Raw genomic sequence first — 21,242 nt, forward strand, 5'->3', positions numbered from 1 at the left:
AGTGCAATTTGAAAATTAAAAAATGGCCTCAAAGCAAATAAAAATTGGAGTTACTAAAAGTGCTGGGGCATCACCAGCTCAATCACCAGCTCAATCATCTAAACTGCAATCTTTGTTAGCCCCAGCGGATACACAATTATTGACACTAGAAGCCCTTCAGGAGGCTTTAAAGATGCAAGCCTCTGTTCTAGAAGGAAAAATTACATCTGTTTTTTAGGAAAAAATTAAAGACGTGTCTGATGAGATGGCTGAAATTAAGGAAGTAATCCAAACTCGAAATAAAGAAATAAGAGAAGACATTGTTTTGGCACTTCAGGGTCTGGCAGGTCATGTTGAATCGTTGGAGGAAAGGGTGGAAGAAATTTATCAGTCTAATGTGAATTTGGAAAATAAAATTGGCGAGGTTCAAACTAAGATGGAAAAGGCAGACGCAGAAGTTACAATGATACAATATAGAGCAATGGAGTTTGCCCTGAGAGTAAGAGGTCTGAGAGAAAATAATCAAGAGAACCTGAGAGAGATTTTTGCAGAAGCTTTTGCACAGCTAACTGGAGACTCAAAGGCAGAGTTTAAATGGCAAATAGATAAAATCTATCGTGTTAACTCATGGGTTGCCAGACAGAGACAATTACCAAGAGATATTGTAATTTACTTTATTACAAGGAGGATACAAAATGAAATCTTACAAGCTTCTTACAAAAATAAACTCCAAGTGGCAGGACAGGAGGTTTTAGTATTGAAAGAAATTCCCCCCAAAATGTTGAGAACTAGAAAGGATTATGCATTTCTAGTTGAAGAACTCAGAAAATGCCAGATGCAGTACAGATGGGAGGTTCCAGCTAGATTAGTGATGAATTACTCAGGAGAAATCTATCGTCTTAATACAGTTTGGAAGGCTAGAGATTTTTACATCAATGTAGTAAAGGCTGGACGCCCACCATCCCCAGAAGTTAGAAGAAGAAAAGAAGCAGAGGAGGCAAGAAAGGGGGAAAAGGAAGGTATGCAGGCACAAGCCCAAGGAGGGGCTTTGATTATGCAAGAAGATTTATTGCAACTTTCGGGTACTGTTCAAGCTTTGGAATTATCTGAAAAAATAGAAGGACCAAAGGATCAAAGACAAACTCGAGCAGCAGCCAAACATAAAGAACAAGAATTAAAGGCACAGCAAACTCAGATAATAATTCAAGAAACTACAAATACAGAAGCAGTGGGAGGAGCAAGGCCGAAGAAGAAAATCCATGAAGATTTTCAGCTGGTGCTCCAAAAGCTTCAGGGGGCCAAGAATGGCAATTAGATTCTTAACGTGGAATGTTAATGGCTTAAATTCACCGCAGAAGAGAAAAAAAATATTTCATTATCTGAAACAGTTTAAAAATGATGTAATTTGTTTGCAAGAAACACATATTAGAACAAGAGACCAAAAATATTTGATAAATGCAAGATTGGGAACACACTTTGTTGCATCTGCTCCAGAGAAGAAAAATGGTATAATAATATATTTAAGGAAAGACTTAATTGCTAAATCAATTGAAGTAGATGCTCAAGGAAGATATATAGCAATTGAACTTTTAATAGAAGGAAAGAAAATACTTTTAATTGGAGTATATGGACCTAATCAACAACAAGAGAAATTTTATAAGCTTCTGCATACCAAATTAATACAATGGAGTAGTGGATACCCAAAAAGATAAGAAAGGGCTCTTGTCAAACATCCAAACATGTGCTAGACTGCCTAAATCCTTTTTTGATATGATGGATGATATGGAGTTGAGAGTTATTTGGTGAGAACAGAATGTTGAAGAACAAGATTTTACATTTTTCTCTGATAGGCACCAATCCTTTTCTAGAATTGATTTCATATTAATTACTAACGATTTTCTTTCTAGGGTGAAGAAGATGAAGATATGCCCAAGAATTTTAACAGATCATAGCCCAGTTTGGATGGAATTGGAATATGGAAAAGGTTCCAGGAGGTCTTGGCGGTTAAATGAAAATCTATTTAGATATGAGGAAAATGTGAAAGAATGTAAAAAATTAATGAAAGAATTTTTTGTTATGAATATGCATAAGGGTACACCCATGGAAATGGTTTGGGATGCAAGCAAAGCATACATGAGAGGTGTTTTAATATATTTGAACAATACATATAGACATAGACAGGTGAAAAAATGGATGGAATTAGAAGAGGAAATAAAAAAGAAAGAGCAGGCATTAATATTGAATCCAGCAGATAAGAAAATAAAAGAAGCAATTATCTTATTGCGAGGGCAGTTTAAGATGTTGATGTCAGATCAGGTAGCAACTAATTTACAATATGCTAAACACAATACTTTTTGCAATGCGAATAAACCAGGTAGATGGTTAGCATATTTGCTAAGGAAAAAACAAAAGTCTCGTACTATAGAGAAAATAGAATATAAAGGTAAAGAGGTGTATCAACAAAATATGATTATTTATTTATTTATTTATTTATTTATTTATTTATTTAATTTTTCAAATTTCTATACTGCCCTTCTCCTTTCGGACTCAGAGCGGTGAACAGCCAAAATAAAACATTTGTACACAAAAGTTAAAATAGGTTTAAAATAATTAAATAAGGTTTGGCCCATAATTTAAAACATTTCAATTAAAATCAATATCAAAATTTTAAAAACCAAGCATAAAATCAGGACATTTCTAGAATTTTAGAAAGCATTTCTAGAATTTTATACGAGGTTGTATGCTAGTGATAAAATTCAAGGTATAGATATAGATAGATACCTACAGAAGAAGGATATAGATAGATACCTACAAAAGGAGAATATCCCTATACTTACAGATGAGCAAAGGGAAAAATTGAATCAACCGATAACTTCAGAGGAAATTTTCTTGGCAATTAAGCAGTTAAAGGTTGGTAAGGCTCCTGGAACGGATGGATTGACAGCTGTTTATTATAAAAATTTGCAGTTAGAAATGGTGGAACCACTTAAGGAACTATTTAGTAGAATACAATTTGGAGGAAATGTACCCCCATCATGGAGAACAGCCTTTATTTCTTTGATCCCGAAGGAGGACCAAGAACATAGTCAGCCAAAAAACTATAGGCCTATATTGCTACTTAATACAGATTATAAGATTTTTGCCAAAATATTAGCAAATAGGTTAATGTTAGTTATGCAACAAATGATTCACAATGATCAATCTGGATTTATAAATGGGAGACAGATGAAAAGCAATGTAAGGCAAATTGTTAAAGTACTGGAGTATTTGGGGAAGAACAACCAAGTCCCTGCAGTGCTTATATTTCTGGATGCGGAGAAAGCATTTGATCGATTGAATTGGCATTTTTTCCTGAAAATAATACAAAAGATGCAGTTTGGAGAGTATTTTACACAATCTATTAAGGTAATATACCAGGAACAAACAGCATAAATAATAATTAATGGTAGCTTAACAAAAATCTTCAAAATTGAAAAAGGAACAAGACAGGGGTGTCCCCTGTCCCCATTATTGTTTATTTTGACTTTGGAATTTTTGCTGAACAAAATACAGGAGTCAGAAAAAATAAAGGGAATTAAAATTAGGCATTATGATTACAGATTATGAGCATTTGCAGATGACTTGGTTGTAACTTTAACCTAACCAGTGCAATCAGCTATAGGTTTAATGGATATAGTTAATCAATATGGTCAAGTATCAGGTTTTAAAATAAATATAGGGAAAACAAAGATAATAACTAAAAATATGACTACAAATAAAAAAGAAGAATTAGAAAAAGTAACAGGATTTGAAATAGTAAAAAAGGTTAAATATTTAGGGGTTTATAATACAACTTCAAATGTGAAATTATATAAGTATAATTATGAACTGTTATGGCAAAAAATACAGAAAGAGATGGACAAGTGGAAAAAACTACAATTGTCTCTGTTGGAAAGAATAGCAGCAATAAAAATGAATGTTTTGCCTAAGTTTTTATTTCTTTTTCAAATGATACAAAAACTTTAAAAAGATGCAAATTTGGGGGAATGGCAGAAGGGTATTAATAATTTTGTTTGGGCAGGGAAAAGACCGAGAATAAAATTAAAGATAATGCAAGATATACGTGAAAGAGGAGGTCTCAAAATGCCCAATTTAAGATTATATTACAAAGCAACTGCCCTATCAGCAATTAGTGATTGGATTAATTTAACAGAAGGAAGAATTTTGAATATTGAGGGATATGATTTGTTATATGGTTGGCGTGCTTATTTATTATATGAAAAGAAGGTGGATAAGACTTTTAAAAGCCATATATTAAGGAATGCTTTATTGCGTGTCTGGAGAAAGTATCAATACAAATTAAATGATAAGATACCTTTATGGGCAGTACCCAGACATGCGATAGAGAATATAAGTGTAGAACAAAAACAAGATGTGATTACATATAAAGAGCTTCTCAATATGGAAAGAGGTATATTACAGTTAAAGTCTTTGAATGTACTAAAAGAAGAAAGGATAATTCAAACTTGGTTTCAGTGTGGACAGTTACAAGCTAGATGGAAAGAGGATCAGAAAATTGGTATCATGTAAACAGATGAAAACTTGGTAAAACAAATCAGAGACCAGAGTCAAATGCATATAAAAAGGTTGTATAATACATTGATAGAAATAGATTCAGAAATGGAGTTAGTTAAAGATTGTATGATAAAATGGGCACAAAATATTGAGGAACCAATAATGATGGAAACATGGGAAAAAATACGGGTTAGAAATGTAAAATTTATGCAAACTCAAAATATGAGAGAAAATTTTTATAAAATGTTTTATAGATGGCACTTAGATCCTAAAAAGTTAGCTTGTATGTATCCAAGTTTACAATCTAAGTGTTGGAGATGTGAGTGTGATGAAGCCACGTATTATCATATATGGTGGACATGTAAAAAAATCAAAGCATTCTGGATAAAAATATGGTGGATTATGCAAAACATTCTTAAAAAAAAGATAAACTTTACTCCACAGCTGTTTTTGCTGGGTATAATTACAGATTGTATGGTTATAGAGACTAATTTGATTTTAAATTTAATAACCGCAGCAAGACTTTTGGTGGCACAGTATTGGAAGAAGGAAGACTTGCCTACTATTGAAGAATGGACTAAAAGTAATGAACTTAGCAGAGATGGCCAAAATTTCAGCGTATTTGAAGGACCATTCAAATGAAAGATATATTTTGGAATGGAGAAGATGGATTGACTATATTCAAAAAAAATATGGGATTAAAAAGTTTCAAATATTTTATGAATGAATAAAGAGTTTTTAGAAAGTATTTAAATTTAGTCATGTAAAAGGGGAGTTAAAAGTACAAGAGGGAGATAGGAGTCTATAGATAGTTAGCATATGTTAGTATATGATTGTTAAATGCTATACCCTGTATTTTGATCTGGGAAGTGGAGGGGGGAGGGTTGGGGAGGGAGGTGGGAGGTGGGATGGGAAAACATTTGTAAAATTTTTAAAAACTTTTTAATTAAAAAAAATTGAATTTCACCACTGCTATCGTCCCTGTCATTGTATTTTTATTCTCTTATTCTTGTTCTCATTTTTCTTTGACAAATTCAATAAAGAAAGAAAGAAATCTTCAGTTTGGATTTTCATGAAAGCATGTCATATTTACTATAGCTTTATATCTATATAGTGCAATCAGTGGTGGGATTCAGCCAGTTTGCACTACTTTGGGAGAACCGGTTGTTAACTTTATGAGCAGTTTGGCAAGCTGGTTGTTGGAAGAAATCATTAGGGCAGAGAACTGGTTGTTAAATTACTTGAATCCCACCACTGAGTGCAGTGCCAAAAAGTTAATCAACTTCTCATTATTTATGTCAGGGATCCAACAGATGCCCTAATTAAATCATGAGCCTTTTTTTTTTTTTTTTTGTAAAATATTGTTTATTTTTTCCAACATAACAAATAAAATATATCTCTTTCGAGAGCGAAGTCTTGATCCGGTCATAGATAGGTACAATTGCTTACATTTTAAAAAACTCCATTCATAATTTCCCATTATATCTTTTAAAATTAATAATCAAAACGTAGAGAAATTTTTAGTCATAAATTCTAATATCTTGATCAGAACCATTCTATTATATCACCATCAATTTAATTTCCAAATACACATTTAATTCATTGTTATACTGATTTGTAAGTTCAATTATTTCTGATTCTTTTACCAGCTGTCTTCATTACATCTTTTAACATCAATATTAAAACATTAAAAAAAAAAAATTCTAACCTCTTAGTCTAATTATTTACCTTATAATTTCTCACCACACAGAAATAGGGGATATAGTTATTGAACCCTTGTCATGGTCAGATCATTTACTCCTTTGCCTCGACTTTCGTACCACCACACCTCGCCGCAGAGAGGCGGAACCGACAAGGTGGTTCCGCCCCAGGCGCCTGATGGATCTGGATAGGTTCCTGATGGAGCTTGGGCCATTCCCTGAGGCTCTGGCTGATGACTCAACTGAAGAACTGGTGGCCGCCTGGGATAGGGCGGCCGCTGGAGCTTTGGACTGTGTCGTGCCTTTGCGGCCTCTGACCCGGTGCCAATCCCAGGTGGCTCCCTGGTTCTCCGAGGAGCTGAGGGAGATGAAGCACCAGAAAAGACGCCTGGAGAGCGACTGGAGGGCCAGCCGCTCCGAATCTGACCGAACACTGGTGAGGTCACATATTAAGATCTACCTAGTGACGATAAGGGCGGCAAAATCAAATTATTTTTCCGCTCTTATTGCGTCTGCAGAAAACCGCCTAGCAGCCTTATTTAGGGTGACCCGCTCCCTCCTCCATTTGTGAGTGAGGGAAGACCCCTTGCAGGGTAGGGCTGAGGATTTTGTGCAATTTCTGCATGACAAAGTCACTCAGATTCGGGAAGGCCTGGACTCCGATTGGGTAGATTCAGATGGGGTGACGGAGGTGGGTCTTGAGAGTGTTATCTGGGAGGGGTTTGACCTTATAACTCCTGAGGACATGGACAGGATTCTGGGTAGGCTTAGCGCTGCCACATGTTTATTGGACCCATGTCCCTTCTGGTTGGTGCTGGCCTCCCAGGCGGTTACACTAGGCTGGCTCCAAGGGATTATTAACGCTTCTTTGAGTGAGGGTTTCTTCCCTCCCTTCCTGAAAGAGGCGGTGGTGAGGCCCCTCCTCAAGAAGCCTTCCTTGGACCCGGCTGTACTAGCGAACCATCATCCAGTCTTCAACCTTCGCTTTGTGGCAAAGGTTGTTGAGAGTGTGGTGGCGCGACAACTTCCCCAGTACCTGGATGAAGCTGTCTATCTAGATCCATACCAGTCGGGCTTCACGCCAGGGTACAGCACCAAAACGGCATTGGTCGCATTGGTTGATGATCTCTGTAGGGCTCAGGACAGGGGCTATTCCTCTGTCCTGGTCCTATTAGATCTCTCAGCGGCTTTTGATACCATTGACCACGGTATCATGCTGCGCTGATTGGAGGGGTTGGGAGTGGGGGACACCGTGTTGCAGTGGTTCTCTCCTTCCTCTCTGACTGTACACAGTTTATGTTGGCAGGTGGACAGAGGTCGACCTCGAGGTGCCTTGTTTTTGGGGTGCTGCAGGGGTCGATCCTCTCGCCCTTTCTGTTCAACATTTATGTGAAGCCGCTGGGTGAGATCATCCATGGTTTTGGGGTGAAGTGCCATCAGTACGCTGATGATACTCAGCTGTACATCTCCAACCTGGACCACCCCAAAGATGGCCTTGACATGATGTCCCGGTGCCTGGAGGCCATGCAGATCTGGATGGGGAGAAACAAGCTCAGACTCAACCCTTCCAAGACTGAGTGGCTGTAGTTTCTGGCATCCAGATATAGCCAGCTAGCTCCATCGCTGACTATTGGGGGCGAGATCTTGACCCCCTCAGAAAGGGCTCGCAACTTGGGTGTTCTCCTGGATGCACGGCTGTCTTTAGAAGACCATATGGCTGTGGCCAGGGGAGCTTTTTATCAGGTTCGCCTGATCCACCAGTTGCGTCCCTTTCTGGACTGGGACGCCTTGCGCAGGGTCACTCATGCCCTCGTCACATCCTGTCTGGACTATTGTAATGCTTTCTACATGGGGCTCCCCTTGAAGAGCACTCGGAGGCTCCAACTGGTCCAGAATGCAGCTGCGCGGGTGATTATGGGGGCGACACAGCGCACACATGTAACACCTCTCCTGCGCGAGCTGCACTGGCTTCCGGTGGTCTTCCGGGTGCGATTCAAGGTATTGGTCACCACCTTTAAAGCACTCCATGGCTTAGGACCTGGGTATATACGAGATCAACTTCTGCCACCGATAGCCTCCCACCGGCCAATACGCTCCCACAGAGAGGGATTCCTCAGGGTGCCATCGGCCAAACAGTTTCGACTGGCGACACCTAGAGGGAGAGCCTTCTCTGTGGGGGCACCTGCCCTCTGGAATGAACTGCCCCTGGAGGTTTGCATGATCCCCGTCCTATGTACCTTTCGCCGGGCCCTTAGGACTCTTTTGTTCCAACTGGCTGGGCTAGCTTAAAAAATGAATTTTAAATTGGGTGTTTGTAGCTTTTAACATAAGAGCCAAATTTATATATTTATTTTAAATTGTTTTTAAATTTTGTGAGTATATGTTTGTTTTAATATGGCTATACACCGCCCTGAGTCCTTCGGGAGAAGGGCGGTATAGAAGTTTAATAAATACAAATACAAATACAATCCATATTTCTTAATCTCTTGACCCCTGTATCAGGTCTTTAAACCGTAAATCTTTATTAATTTACTTTTAATTTTACATATTACTCAAATATTTCTCAAAATCCATATCTTCTCCATATCTCCTACTATTGTTGGCTGATTTCCAGCATATTATTGTTTGGCTGATTAACAGCATATTCTCCTCCATACCTCCAGTTTTTGTTTGGCTGATTTTCAGCATGCTTTATTTTGGCTGATTTCCAGCATAGTCACCACCATACCTCCACCTGTTATTGGCTGATTTCCAGCATATTATGTTTTGGCTGATTTCCAGCATAATTTCCTCCAAACCTCCCACTATTATTTGGCTGATTTCCAGCATGTTTTATTTTGGCTGATTTCCAGCATATTCTCCTCCGAGTCTCCTTCTCTTATTTGGCTGGCGTTACCAGCATATTTTCCTCCACACCTACATCTGTTATTTTAGCTATTTTATTTTAACTAATTCACATCATATTACATAGATTGCTTTTTCAACACAATCCTACAGTTTTGACTCAGCATAAATTTTAGCACATATCTTCTGACATACTTTCTCCTGGGTTATAAATTCCCTTTAAAGCCACCTCTCTTTATATTTATTTTAAAACTCAAAGATTCATTTAAGCATTTAGAACATTTTAAAAAAATCATATTCTGCTTCAATCATTTATAGTCTTATTTCATGACCAAATATATATATTTATAGTCCAATTTAGAATGAATAGAAATAAAGAGTAAAAAAAAAAAAGCAGAAATGGAGGAAAGAGGGAGCGTAGAAATAAAGAGGAAAAAAGAAAGTAACAAAAGAAAGAAAAAGATCAGAGAAATAGCAAAGGGAAGGAAAGAAAAAGAGGTATAATACCTCATATCAATATTCAAACTTCAAATATGCATTAGGCATTACATTTCCATTTTAATTAAACTATGTTATTTTTCTTATCTTTCAACCTACTATATTCCATTTAATCTTTTTCCAATCTGTTCAAAATTGTTCCTTTTCAATTTCAATATTATCAAAGTTAAAAGTTTTATAAAGTTTAGTTCTTTTGTATCATTCCATATATAATATTATCATCTCTTCTTTTGGTGCCACGCCTTTTTTTCTTTTCTTGCTGCGCCTGTTAATTCAATTATAGTTATTCCATTTTATTTCTTCTTTCTTTCCATCAATAATGCTTCCAATAGACAGATTGAGTGTCTCCAGACTCAAAGCTCCTTATTTGTTGCCACAGTAATCCAGTTAAAATAACAAGACACATAGCTTCTCTTCCAAACTACTAGCAATCCACAATTACACTTTCACTTCATCACAGTCTCTATTTTGTGTATTGCAAAACTATCTGCTTGTCTTTTTCCTTTGTTTTAGAAAAGTCCTATTTATTGCCTCTTCCCTCTTTCTCTCTTCCCAGAGTAATCCATTCCCGTTTTTTAAAAAAACGATTTTCAAAGTTTTATAACTTTCCAGAAAGGCAGTCATTCCAAGTCAGACAATAAAATCCATAATTCTTTAGTGGGTCTTTCCCTTTTAAAAAGTATTCTGCAGATCTTCTTGCCCCAATACACCATAGCCGCTAATTAAGGCTGGGACACACTTGTAAATATCCACAGTTTAAGCGCTGTTCCTGCTGGGTTTGATCTCGCTTACCCAGCATCTGAACACCTCTCTCTCTCTCTTCCTTCTTCCTCCAGCACAGTGCTTTCTCCGGTTGGCCCGGGCTTCAAGGCAGCCACCATGGCTGCCGCTCCCCCACTGCCGGCTCAGAGGGCTTCCTCTGGGCCCGAGGAACTTGCCTGTTCCTCTTGGCAGCCCAAGGGGTCCCTCTCTCTTCCCCTGTCCCTCCAGGACAGGGTAGGTCCACAGAGCGGCTCGACAGTTGGGGTTTTTGCGGGGCACTTAAGAGCCCCGCCTTTCCCTGACTGAATCACCAAGGTGCCAACCAGAAGTCTCCTAATTAAATCATGACCCTTGAGCCAAGCTTCAAAAGAAATCCAGTTATTTTATTTATTTATTTGTTCAACTTGTATGCTGCCTTTCTCCGAAGACTCAAGGCGGCTTACAATGAATTTAAAAACCACATATAAAAACATTAAAAATTAAAACATTAAAAACAATTAAAACCCATTCACACCATTCATGGCCAGATCTTGTCAGATCGCAAAGCGAGATCAACGGCTCGAGGCCTGCTGGAAAAGCCAGGTCTTCACCGCTTTTCGGAAGGCCAATAGGGTGGGGATGGTCCGGATCTCAGGAGGTAACTGCTTCCAGAGAGCTGGGGCAGCCACAGAGAAGGCCCTCCCCTGCGGGACAGCCAGCCAGCATTGTTTAGCTGACGGGACCCAGAGGAGACCAACTCTGTGGGATCTTACCAGTCGCTGGGAGCTATGCGGTAGAAGGCGGTCTCGTAGATAACCTGGCCCTGAGCCATGTAGGGCTTTAAAGGTAATAACCAACACCTTGAATTGTGACCGGAGACTAATAGGGAACCAGTGCAGCTCGCGGAGAATTGGTGTAATGTGGGTGTACCTAGGTCCACGACCGCTCACGCGGCTGCGTTCTGGACCAACTGTAGTCTCCAAACACTTAGCCCCATGTAGCCCCAGGTAGAGCGTGTTGCAATAATCTAACCGTGAGGTGACAAGAGCATGAGTGACTGTGAGAAGAGCCTCCTGATCCAAGTAGGGTCGCAATTGGTGCACCAGGCGAACCTGTGCAAAGGTCCCCCTAGCCACAGCTGACAGATGTTGCTCTAATCTTAGCTGTGAGTCTAGGAGGACACCCAAATTGTGAGCCCGTTCTGAGGGGGACAATTTCTCCCTCAGGATGGACAATCAATATAGTCTTTAGGAGGCAATACCCACAGCCACTCGGTCTTGTCTGGGTTAAGTCTGAGCCTGTTGACTCCCATCCAGACCCTCATGGCCTCCAGGCATCGGCACATCATATCCACCTCCTCACTGAATTGAGGCGGGGTAGAGATATACAGCTGGGTATCATCAGCGTATTGCTGATACCTCACCCTGTATCGTTGGATGATCTCACCCAGTGGCTTCATGTAGATGTTAAATAGGAGGGGAGAGAGGACCAAGCCCTGAGGCACTCCACAAACGAGGGGCCTAGGGGTCGACCTCTGTCCTCCTACCAACACCGACTGTGACCAACCAGAAAGATAGGAGGAGAACCACCATAACACGGTGCCTCCCACTCCCAACTCCCTTAGTCATCCCAGAAGGATACCATGGTCAATGGTATCGAAAGCCACTGAGAGGTCAAGTAGCACCAAGATGGAGGAATGACCCCCATCTCAGGCTCGCCAGAGATCATCCATCAGCATGACCAAGGCAGTTTCCATGCTGAAGCCAGGCCTGAAGCCAGACTGAAAAGGGTCTAGATAATCCGTTTCCTCCAATGACCGCAGGAGTTGAAGTGCCACCACTTTCTCTACAATCTTTCCCACAAAGGGTAGGTTGGAGACTGAATGGAAGTTCTTTAATTCTGCTGGATCCAGGGAAGGCTTCTTGAGGAGGGGCCTTACAACCGCTTCCTTTAATGGTTGCGGGAAGGCCCCTTCCCTCAAGGACATGTTAACTAAAGCCTGGAGCCAGCCTCGTGTCACCTCCCTGCTGGCCAAAACCAGCCAGGAGGGGCACGGGTCCAACAAACAAGTGGAGGAACTCATCGCTCCTACAGCCTTGTCCACTTCCTCAGGAGTCACAGGCTCAAATTCATCCCACACAATAGGACTAAGACCTGTCCCCGTCATCTCGGTCATAATTGCCCAATCAGAGTCCAGATCCATCCGAATCTGAGCGACTTTATCCAACAGAAACTGCACAAACTCCTCATCTCTACCCTGCAAGGGCTCCTCCACTCCTCCTGCATTAAGGAGGGAGTGAGTCACCCTAAATAGGGCGGCCGGGTGCGAATCAGCAGAGGCAATAAGTGCGGAAAAATGCGAACATTTTGCCGCCCATATCGCCACTAAATAAGTCCTAATAAAGGCTCTTAAGAGTGTTCGGTCAGATTCAGAGTTACTGGTCCTCCAGTGTCGCTCTAGATGTCTCTTCTGGTGCTTCATTTCCCAGAGCTCCTCGATAAAACAGGGAGCTTTCCTGGATCCACCACCATGGAGAGGTTGCAAAGGCGCAATCCAGTCCAGTGCCCCAGATGCCGCCCTATTCCAGGCAGCCACCAGGGACTCAGCCGGACTGTGGACAAGGGAGTCATGTATCTCCCCAAGCTCTTTCTGGAACCCTTCAGGGTCCATTAGGTGCCTGGGGCGGAACCACTTAATCGGTTCCGCCTCCCTGCGATGGAGGAGTAGCGTCCTGAAGTCTAACCACAGCAGGAAATGATCTGACCACGACAAGGGAGAAGCATCTATACCCCTTAATTCCAGATCATATCTCCCCTGCCCCGAGAGGAACACCAGGTCAAGTATGTGTCCCCCCCCATGAGTTGGACCCTGAACTACTTGGGTCAGGTCCATGGTTGTCATGGAAGCCATGAACTCCTGAGCCACATCTGAGGAATCACCAAGTGACGGCAAATTAAAGTTCCCCCAGTACCATAAGCCTGGGGAACTCCACCGTCAGCCCAGCTACCGCCTCTTGCAGCACAGGCAGAGCTGTTGTAACACAGCTGGGAGGCAGGTACATCAGCAACAAGCCCAACTGAACCCCTGAGTCCAACCTCAAGAGGAGAGACTCACATCTAACAATCTCAGGGGCAGGGATCCTGCGAGGGCAAAGACTCTTCCGGACAATAGCTGCCACTTCTCCACCTCTTCCCTGGAGTCGCGGCTGATGCAATATCTGGAACCTGTCTGGGCATATCTCTGAGAGGGGCACAGCCCCCTCCTGGCCCAGTCAGGTCTCAGTTATGCATGCCAGGTCAGCCCCCTCCTCCAGGATTAAGTCCCGAATGAGGGGGACCTTGTTGACAACAGACCTGGCATTAAACAGCAGCAGCCTGAGGCCAGGGCCCTGACATCCCGAGTCATCAGGTATACGAGGTGAGCCCAGTGAACCAGAACCAGAGGTGCCGGAACAAGTAATCGCTTTGAGACAGCGAGTCCTAGTTCCCCGAGGGTGGCCTACCCCTCGGCTCCTGCCATATCTACCTCTCCCAGTCATAACCGCAATGCTCCGGCTCTCTAATGCCCCAGAGATCCCCTCCCCCACCTCAACAGACCCCCTCCTCTCTGGCAGGCAAGGCACTTCACTCACACTGAGGCAGGGTTTGTATCTGAGCCCCCATCTGCTTCTGTTTGCACACTCAGTAAAGGGCGCACCATTTATTGCCCCTGGCTCCCTCATTCTCCCCAAATTCAGCCACTCCAAACCCGCTCCTTCCATCCAATCCACCCCGACACACTCACACATACACACACATGCACCCTCCCCAAGGTAAAATTAATAAAATTAATATCTCGAGCACAAAGGTGTCAAGTAAGTTCAAACAAAAAAATTAAAACAACTCTAGAGCAACTCTGCTCTGGAGGCTCCACAGATGGCTTGTGAGGAGCCACGTATTGTCTTTCAAATGCTCCTCCTGGTTTATTAGGAGCTTTATGTCACCACGTTCCCAAGTGAAGCACCAGAAGGCAAAACAAGAAGCAATGGATGGAAACTGAACAAAGAGAGAAGTAACCTAAAACCAGGGGTGAAATGCTCCCGGTTCAGACCGGCTTGGGCGATTAGGTAGAGATGGCTGCGGGCAGTTCGGAGAACCGGTAGCAAAAATCCCTTCCCCCCCACCCTCCAGCTTGCTTACCTTACCTCGCTGGTTGCAATACCTGCCTTGCTTCACTTGCTGTAATCCCTGCAATCCATTGTATCAGCAAGCAACTGAATCTCCCTGCCTGCAATCAAGCTCATCGGTGAGCAGCTCTATCTGCCTGCCTGCCTGCCTGTAAGTTTTTTTCCCCTTTGGGAGCTTTAAAAAAAAAAGTTAATTGGGTTTTTTAAAAAATTTCTTTTTTTAGAGCTAGCCATTTAAAGTTTAGGAAGTTTTAAATTTAGCTGCTTTTATATAAAAATAAAATAAAATAAAATAATATTTGTGCAGCTCTCTGAGATTGTGTGTGTTTCTGTAGTGTTTCATTCTAACTACACAAACATACAAAATCTCACAAAGCTGTATGTGGAATTGTGTGTGTGTGAAGTGTGAAAGTTGTTTTTTTGGGCTTTTTGTGGCTGTGTGAGGTTCCTGCTTGTTGCAGGGGCCATTTTGGGTCTAGCACAGCTGCTTTTACATTGTGGGTGAGCCAGTTGTGTTGTGTTGTGTTTTGTAGGTTAAAAAAGGGCAAAGAAGTGATGTCGACTTGGCCACCCCCACCTGACCACCAAGCCACTCCCACCCAGTCACCTGACCACCAAGCCACACCCAGTAATTAAGCCACGCCCACAGAACAGGTAGTGAAAATTTTTAGATTTCACCCCTGCCTAAAACTAAGGAGAAACTTCCTGACAGTGAAAACCAATATAGGTGCAGAAATATTTCAGTCATAATTTTACATCTAAAATAGCCATTCGTATAATACAACCTGCATATTGTTCAAAACAGTCATTAGTATTATGGCTGATGTTTGACAACAAGCCTAAAAGTCAAAGATTACAAGAGTGCTTCTTTTTCTGTATGTATACAAAACACCACATACCAGGAATAGCATAATAAGGTGGATTTATGCAGTGGTGGGTTTCAATTTTTTTTACTACTGGTTCTGTGGGTGTGGCATTGTGGGTGTGGCATGGCGTGGCAGGCATGACAGGGGAAGGATACTGCAAAATCCCCATTCCCTCACCACTCCAGGGGAAGGTTACTGCAAAATCCCCATTCCCTCCCCACCCCACTAACCTGCTTTGGGAAGGAATCAAACTCTCCCCCCCTCTTCATTTCCCCAAATAAATATTACTCATAAGAAAAGCAAGGAAAAATCAATCTGCTAACAAGGAACCTGCCTGATACTCATTCCACATTCCTGCCAGCTGCATAAAGGAAACTTTGCAAGAACAAAACAGCTACCGGTGCTTAGAGATAATAGAAAGTGGAAGCCGGAAGTTCAGCTCCATTTACAAGCAGGCAGAAAACTCATTCAAGACAGGATATTTCACAATGGAAATCACCCAAACCTTTTTAGAAACACAAAGTCCATGTTGCACAAACCCCAAAACTTCAAAAACATAGAACCATATAAGAATCCCTCCTTTTATCCAGTTTGTTGTTCAGCTGACCCGGAAACAAACTGTTGAATGTCACTTCACTTCTGCAAGCAAATACCTCCCTCCAGAAGCTGCTTCTTGGCTTGTCAATTTCAAGCGACAGCGTCTTTTTTTTTTAATTTTCCTTCTTCTGTGCCAAGTGATCTCCTGGCTGAGAAATGAGTCCTGATTTTTTCCTTCTAGCATATCAGTTAGTTATTTAGTTAGTTTATTATATTTATATACCGCCCTTCTCCCAAGGGACTCAGGGCGGTGAACAGCCATGGTAAAAACGATATACAACAAAAATTAAAAGCTTATTAAAATAATTCAATAATTCGGCCAAATTTAAAACATCCAACTAAAATCATTTTAAAACCCCTATCAAAACCCAATTTAAAAAATCTTTATCCTGTCAAACCATCTTGCTGGAATAATAGGGTCTTCAGAGCGCGACGAAAGGCACAGAGGTCAGAAATCCTTTGTATGTCCGGGGGCAGTTCATTCCATAGGGCCGGGGCCCCCACAGAGAAGCCTCTCCCCCTGGGGGTTGCCAGCCTACACTGTTTAGCTGATGGCACCCTGAGGAGGCCCTCTCTGTGGGAGCATATTGGTCAGTGGGAGGCAATTGGTGGCAGAATGCGGTCCTGTAGGTAACCAGGTCCTAAGCCATGGAGCACTTTAAAGGTGGTAACCAACACCTTGAAGCGCACCCAGAAGACTACCAGGAGCCAGTGGAGCTCGCGCAAGATGGGTGTTACATGGGACCGATGAGTCGCCCCCATTATTATTTGCGCAGCTGCATTCTGGACCAGCTGGAGCCTCCGGGTGCTTCTCAAGGGGAGCCCCATGTAGAGAGCATTACAATAGTCCAGCCGGGAAGTGACGAGGGCATGAGTGACTGTGCACAGGGCGTCCCGATCCAGAAAGGGATGCAACTGGGAGATCAGGCAAACCTGATAAAAAGCCCCCCTGGCCACGGCTGTCATATGATCCTCCAAGGACAGCTGTGAATCCAGGAGGATGCCCAAGTTGCGAGCCATCTCTGAGGGGGGTAAGATCTCATTCCCAATAGCCAGCGATGGTGTCAGCTGGCTATATCGGGCCGTCGGGAGCCACAGCCACTCAGTCTTGGAGGGGTTGAGTTTGAGCCTGTTCCTCCCCATCCAGATCCGCATGGCCTCCAGGCAGTGGGACATCACGTCAAGGGCATCATTGGGGTGCCCTGGGGTTGAAATGTACAACTGCATGTCATTGGCATACAGTTGACACTTCACCCCAAAGCCACGGATGATTTCACCCAGCGGCTTCACATAAATGTTGAACAGAAGGGGCGAGAGGACCGACCCTTGCAGCACCCCACAATGAGGAACCTTGAGGTCGACCTCTTCCCCCCCATCAACACAAACTGCGTACGGTCAGAGAGGAAGGAGGAGAACCACTGTAGCACGGTGCCCCCCACTCCCACCCCCTCTAGCCAACGCAGCATGATACCATAATCGATGGTATCAAAAGCCGCTGAGAGATCTAGGAGGACCAGGACAGAGGAGCAACCCCTGTCCCGGGCCCTCCAGAGATCATCAACCAATGCGATCAATGCTGTTTCCATGCTGTAACCCGCCCTGAAGCCCGACTGACATGGATCTAGATAGACAGCTTCATTCAGGAATCGAGGAAGTTGTCCTGCCACCACACTCTCAACAACCTTCGCCGCGAAGCGGAGGTTGGAGACAAGACGATAGTTAGATAATACAGCCGGGTCCAGGGAAGGCTTCTTGAGGAGGGGCCTCACCACCGCCTATTTCAGGGCAGATGGGAAGACACCCTCACTCAATGAAGCATTGGTAATCTCCTGAAACCAGCCTTGTGTAACCTCCCGGGAGGCCAGCACCAACCAGGAGGAACACGGGTCCAGTAAACATGTGGTAGTGTTAAGCCTCCCCAAAATCCTGTCCACTTCCTCAGGAGTCACATGGTCAAACTCTTCCCAGGTGACACTCTCAAGACTCACCTCCGTCATCCTGTCCGAGGCAATCCAATCGGAGTGCAGGCCGGTCCAAATCTGAGCAATTTTATCATGCAGGAATTGTCCAAAATCCTCAGCTCTACTGTGCAAGGGATCCTCCCTCGTTCCCACCCGTAGGAGAGAGCGGATCACCCTAAACAGGGTGGCTGGGCGGTTCTCTGCAGATGCAATAAGAGTGGAAAAATAGTTGGATTTCGCCACTCTTATCGCCACTAGGTAGGTCTTGATATAGGACCTCACCAGTGTCCGGTCAGATTTGGTGCGGCTGGGAGGCTTTTTGGCTTCTCAATGTAAAGCGACGATGTCTTGTTTTTTTCCTCCTCTTCTTTGTCAAGTGAGCCCTGATTTTTTCCTTCTAGCCGATCAGCTGGGAGTTGGGAGGCAGCGAATAGATGGGGGGCGGGGCCAGGCAGAGGTAGTATTTACCAGTTCTCTGAACTACTCAAAATTTCCACTACCGGTTCGCAAGAACCAGGGAGAACTGGTAGCAACCCACCACTGTGACAAATAGATTTAAGAAATTATATCTGATAGACAGAGTGCCTGAAGAACTATGGGCAGAGTATCGCAACATTGTACAAGAGGTAGCAACTAAAACCATCCCAAAGAAAAAGTACTACAAGAAAGCAAAATGACTGTCAGAGGAAGCTTTGCAAATAGCTGAGGAAAGAAGGGAAGCGAAAGGCAAGGGAGAAAGAGAAAGATACATAGATACAAAGATTAACACTTGCAATCAAAGGAAAGGAAGAATCTAATTATTATAATATATGGGAGTTATTCTGTCAATTGTTGGAGAATAAATATGAAAGCAATGTATTATAAAGGCAAATAAGTTAAGAAGAGAAATGTTATAATAGTAGGTATGTTAAACATTAGTAGTAATATAAGAATAGATACAAATAATGAATATAGTGGTAAATTTTAATTATCATGACACAAAAATATGTACTCACTGTTTACTGAAAGAGGGAATGTTTGTATTAAAAGAAATTTTAAACAATATATATTACCTTTTCAGTTGGTGGATTGGAGGCTTGGAGAATGAAAATGGGTACAACAGAGCTATAACTCCAGACATTATTCCCGTAATCCAGTAGTCTCCTGGCTTGTAGTAATGGAACCATTCGTTTTCTTCTATTATCACCTTAAATGGACATTTCATCAGTGTACTGGCACAGGGAATTTGAGACAGAAACTGAAGCAGAAAAAGCTGTATATGCAGCAGCAGCAACATTTGACATACAGTATACTGCAGGAGAACCTTCCTAGAGTTCTTTCTTCAAAACAGAGTTAAATCTCAGAGATCACAAAAAGACCACAACTACAATGAAGAAGGTCCAATTTGCCCCCAGATTTGAAAGAACTATCTGCAATTTCAGACTGCTACAGTATTTGCCCAGCTTTACCTCAAACTCTGATCTCATCACAGGAGGCTGTTACAAATCAGATTATCACATGCTGTCTATCCCATTTTTTGTCACATTGATTGGCCACTAATTGTGGTGGTGGAAATCCCATGAACCTTGTTCAAAGGAGAATAAATAATTGTGATTTTGATAATTAGAAGGGGAATTGGGAACGAGCCTTGGCCATAAAAGTGTGCCATTGGAGAAAAGAGTTTTCTTTGACTCAGGAGAATAATCCTAATTTGAGAGTCGAGAAAGGAACAATTCAGGGAAGTTGATTGTTTTTTAGTCTCCAAATTTATTCTTGAGATTGTAAAGATTTAAATGTGGAAAAACAGTTCAACACTCTTGAACTAGGCAGTGGGCCATTATAATTCCTCCTTATTTTGTCTGTTGTGGATGAGGCCATCTTCTTCAATGACGGTTTGATACTCCAGGATGGTTAACTCCAGATCATGACATATTGAGCAATCTATTGTTGTTATTGGTGAGCCGCAGTGATGCAGTGATTAAGTGCAGCACTGCAGGCTACTTCTGCTGATCACCGCTGCCAGCAGTTTGGCAGATCGAATCTCATCAGGCTCAAGGTTGACTCAGCCTTCCGTCCTTCTGAGGTCGGTAAAATGAGGACCCAGATTGTTGGGGGCAATAGGCTGACTCTGTAAACTGCTTAGAGAGGGCTGTAAAGCCCTATGAAGCGTTATATAAATCTAAGTGCTATTGCTATTGGAGCCCCCTGTTAAATTTCTTGTATCTTTCAAAATGTAGAAGAGACTATCAGTCTTAATGTTTACAAAGACGATCTAGTCTTTGAAATGATGTCCCGGTGCCTGGAGGCTGTGCGGGTCTGGATGGGGAGAAATAGGCTCTGACTCAACCCTTCCAAGACCGAGTGGCTGTGGCTTCTGGCGTCCTGATATAGCCATCTGGTGCCATCGCTGGCTATTGGAGGTGAGTTACTGCCCCCCACGGAGAGGGCTCGCAACTTGGGCACCCTCCTGGATGCACGGCATTCTTTAGAAGTGCATATGATGGCTGTGGCCAGGGGGGGGGTTATCAGGTTCACCTGATTCGCCAGTTGCGTCCCTATCTGGATTGGGACTCCTTATGCACGGTCACTCAGGCACTCGTCACTTTTCGCCTGGACTACTATAATGCTCTCTACATGGGGCTCCCCTTGAGGAGCACCCAGAGGTTCCAACTGGTGCAGAATGTGGCCGCACAGGGGATTATGGGAGCGATGGGGTGCTCCCATGTGACACCTCTCCTGCGCGAGCTGCATTGGCTCCCGGTGGTCTTCTGGGTGAGCTTCAAGGTGTTGGTTACCACCTTTAAAGAGCTCCATGGTTTAGGGCCTGGGTACTTACGGGACTGTCTTCTGCCACCAATGGTCTCCCACCGGCCAGTATGCTCCCACAGAGAGGGGCACCTCAGGGTGCTGTCGGCCAGGCAATGTTGTCTGGCGACCCCCAGGGGGAGGACCTTCTCTGTGGCAGCACCTGACCTTTGGAATAACCTGCCCCCGGAGATACGTAGGATCCTGGATCTCCATGCTTTTCGCCGTGCCCTTAAAACTTTTTTATTTCATCAAGCTGAGCTACCTTGACCACCCCCTTAGATATTTTTAATTATTAATTGATGTTAGTTGGGGTGTTTTAAATTTTATATTGGGCCAAAACGTGTTTAATTCTTTTAAAATTAATCTTAAATTTTTCATGTGATGTTTTTATCCTTGGCTGTTCACCACCTTGAGTCCAGTAGGAGAAGGGCGGTATAAAAATCTAATAAAATAAAATAAAATAAAATAAAATAAAATAAAATAAAATAAAATAAAATAAAATAAAATAAAATAAAATAAAATAAAATAAAATAAAATAAAATAAAATAA

General features: G+C 42.6%; 1 protein-coding gene across 1 annotated transcript; it reads left to right on the forward strand.

The window, feature by feature from the left end:
- Positions 1-203: 203 nt before the first annotated feature.
- On the forward strand, positions 204-1,294 carry LOC148115633 (uncharacterized). The gene has a single exon (XM_087885092.1). It carries the CDS (start codon positions 245-247, stop codon positions 1,292-1,294), a length of 1,050 nt encoding a protein of 349 aa, XP_087741218.1. The 5' UTR covers positions 204-244.
- Positions 1,295-21,242: the final 19,948 nt, after the last annotated feature.

Source organism: Pantherophis guttatus, chromosome 2 (genome assembly GCF_059756535.1).
Source record: "Pantherophis guttatus breed Tessera chromosome 2, ASM5975653v1, whole genome shotgun sequence".
In the NCBI taxonomy this organism is placed as follows: Eukaryota; Metazoa; Chordata; class Lepidosauria; order Squamata; family Colubridae; genus Pantherophis; species Pantherophis guttatus.

What these genes read in the sequence shown, in the direction of transcription:
- LOC148115633 (XM_087885092.1), top strand. Translation starts at nt 245, where the DNA reads ATGGCTGAAATTAAGGAAGTAATCCAAACTCGAAATAAAGAAATAAGA.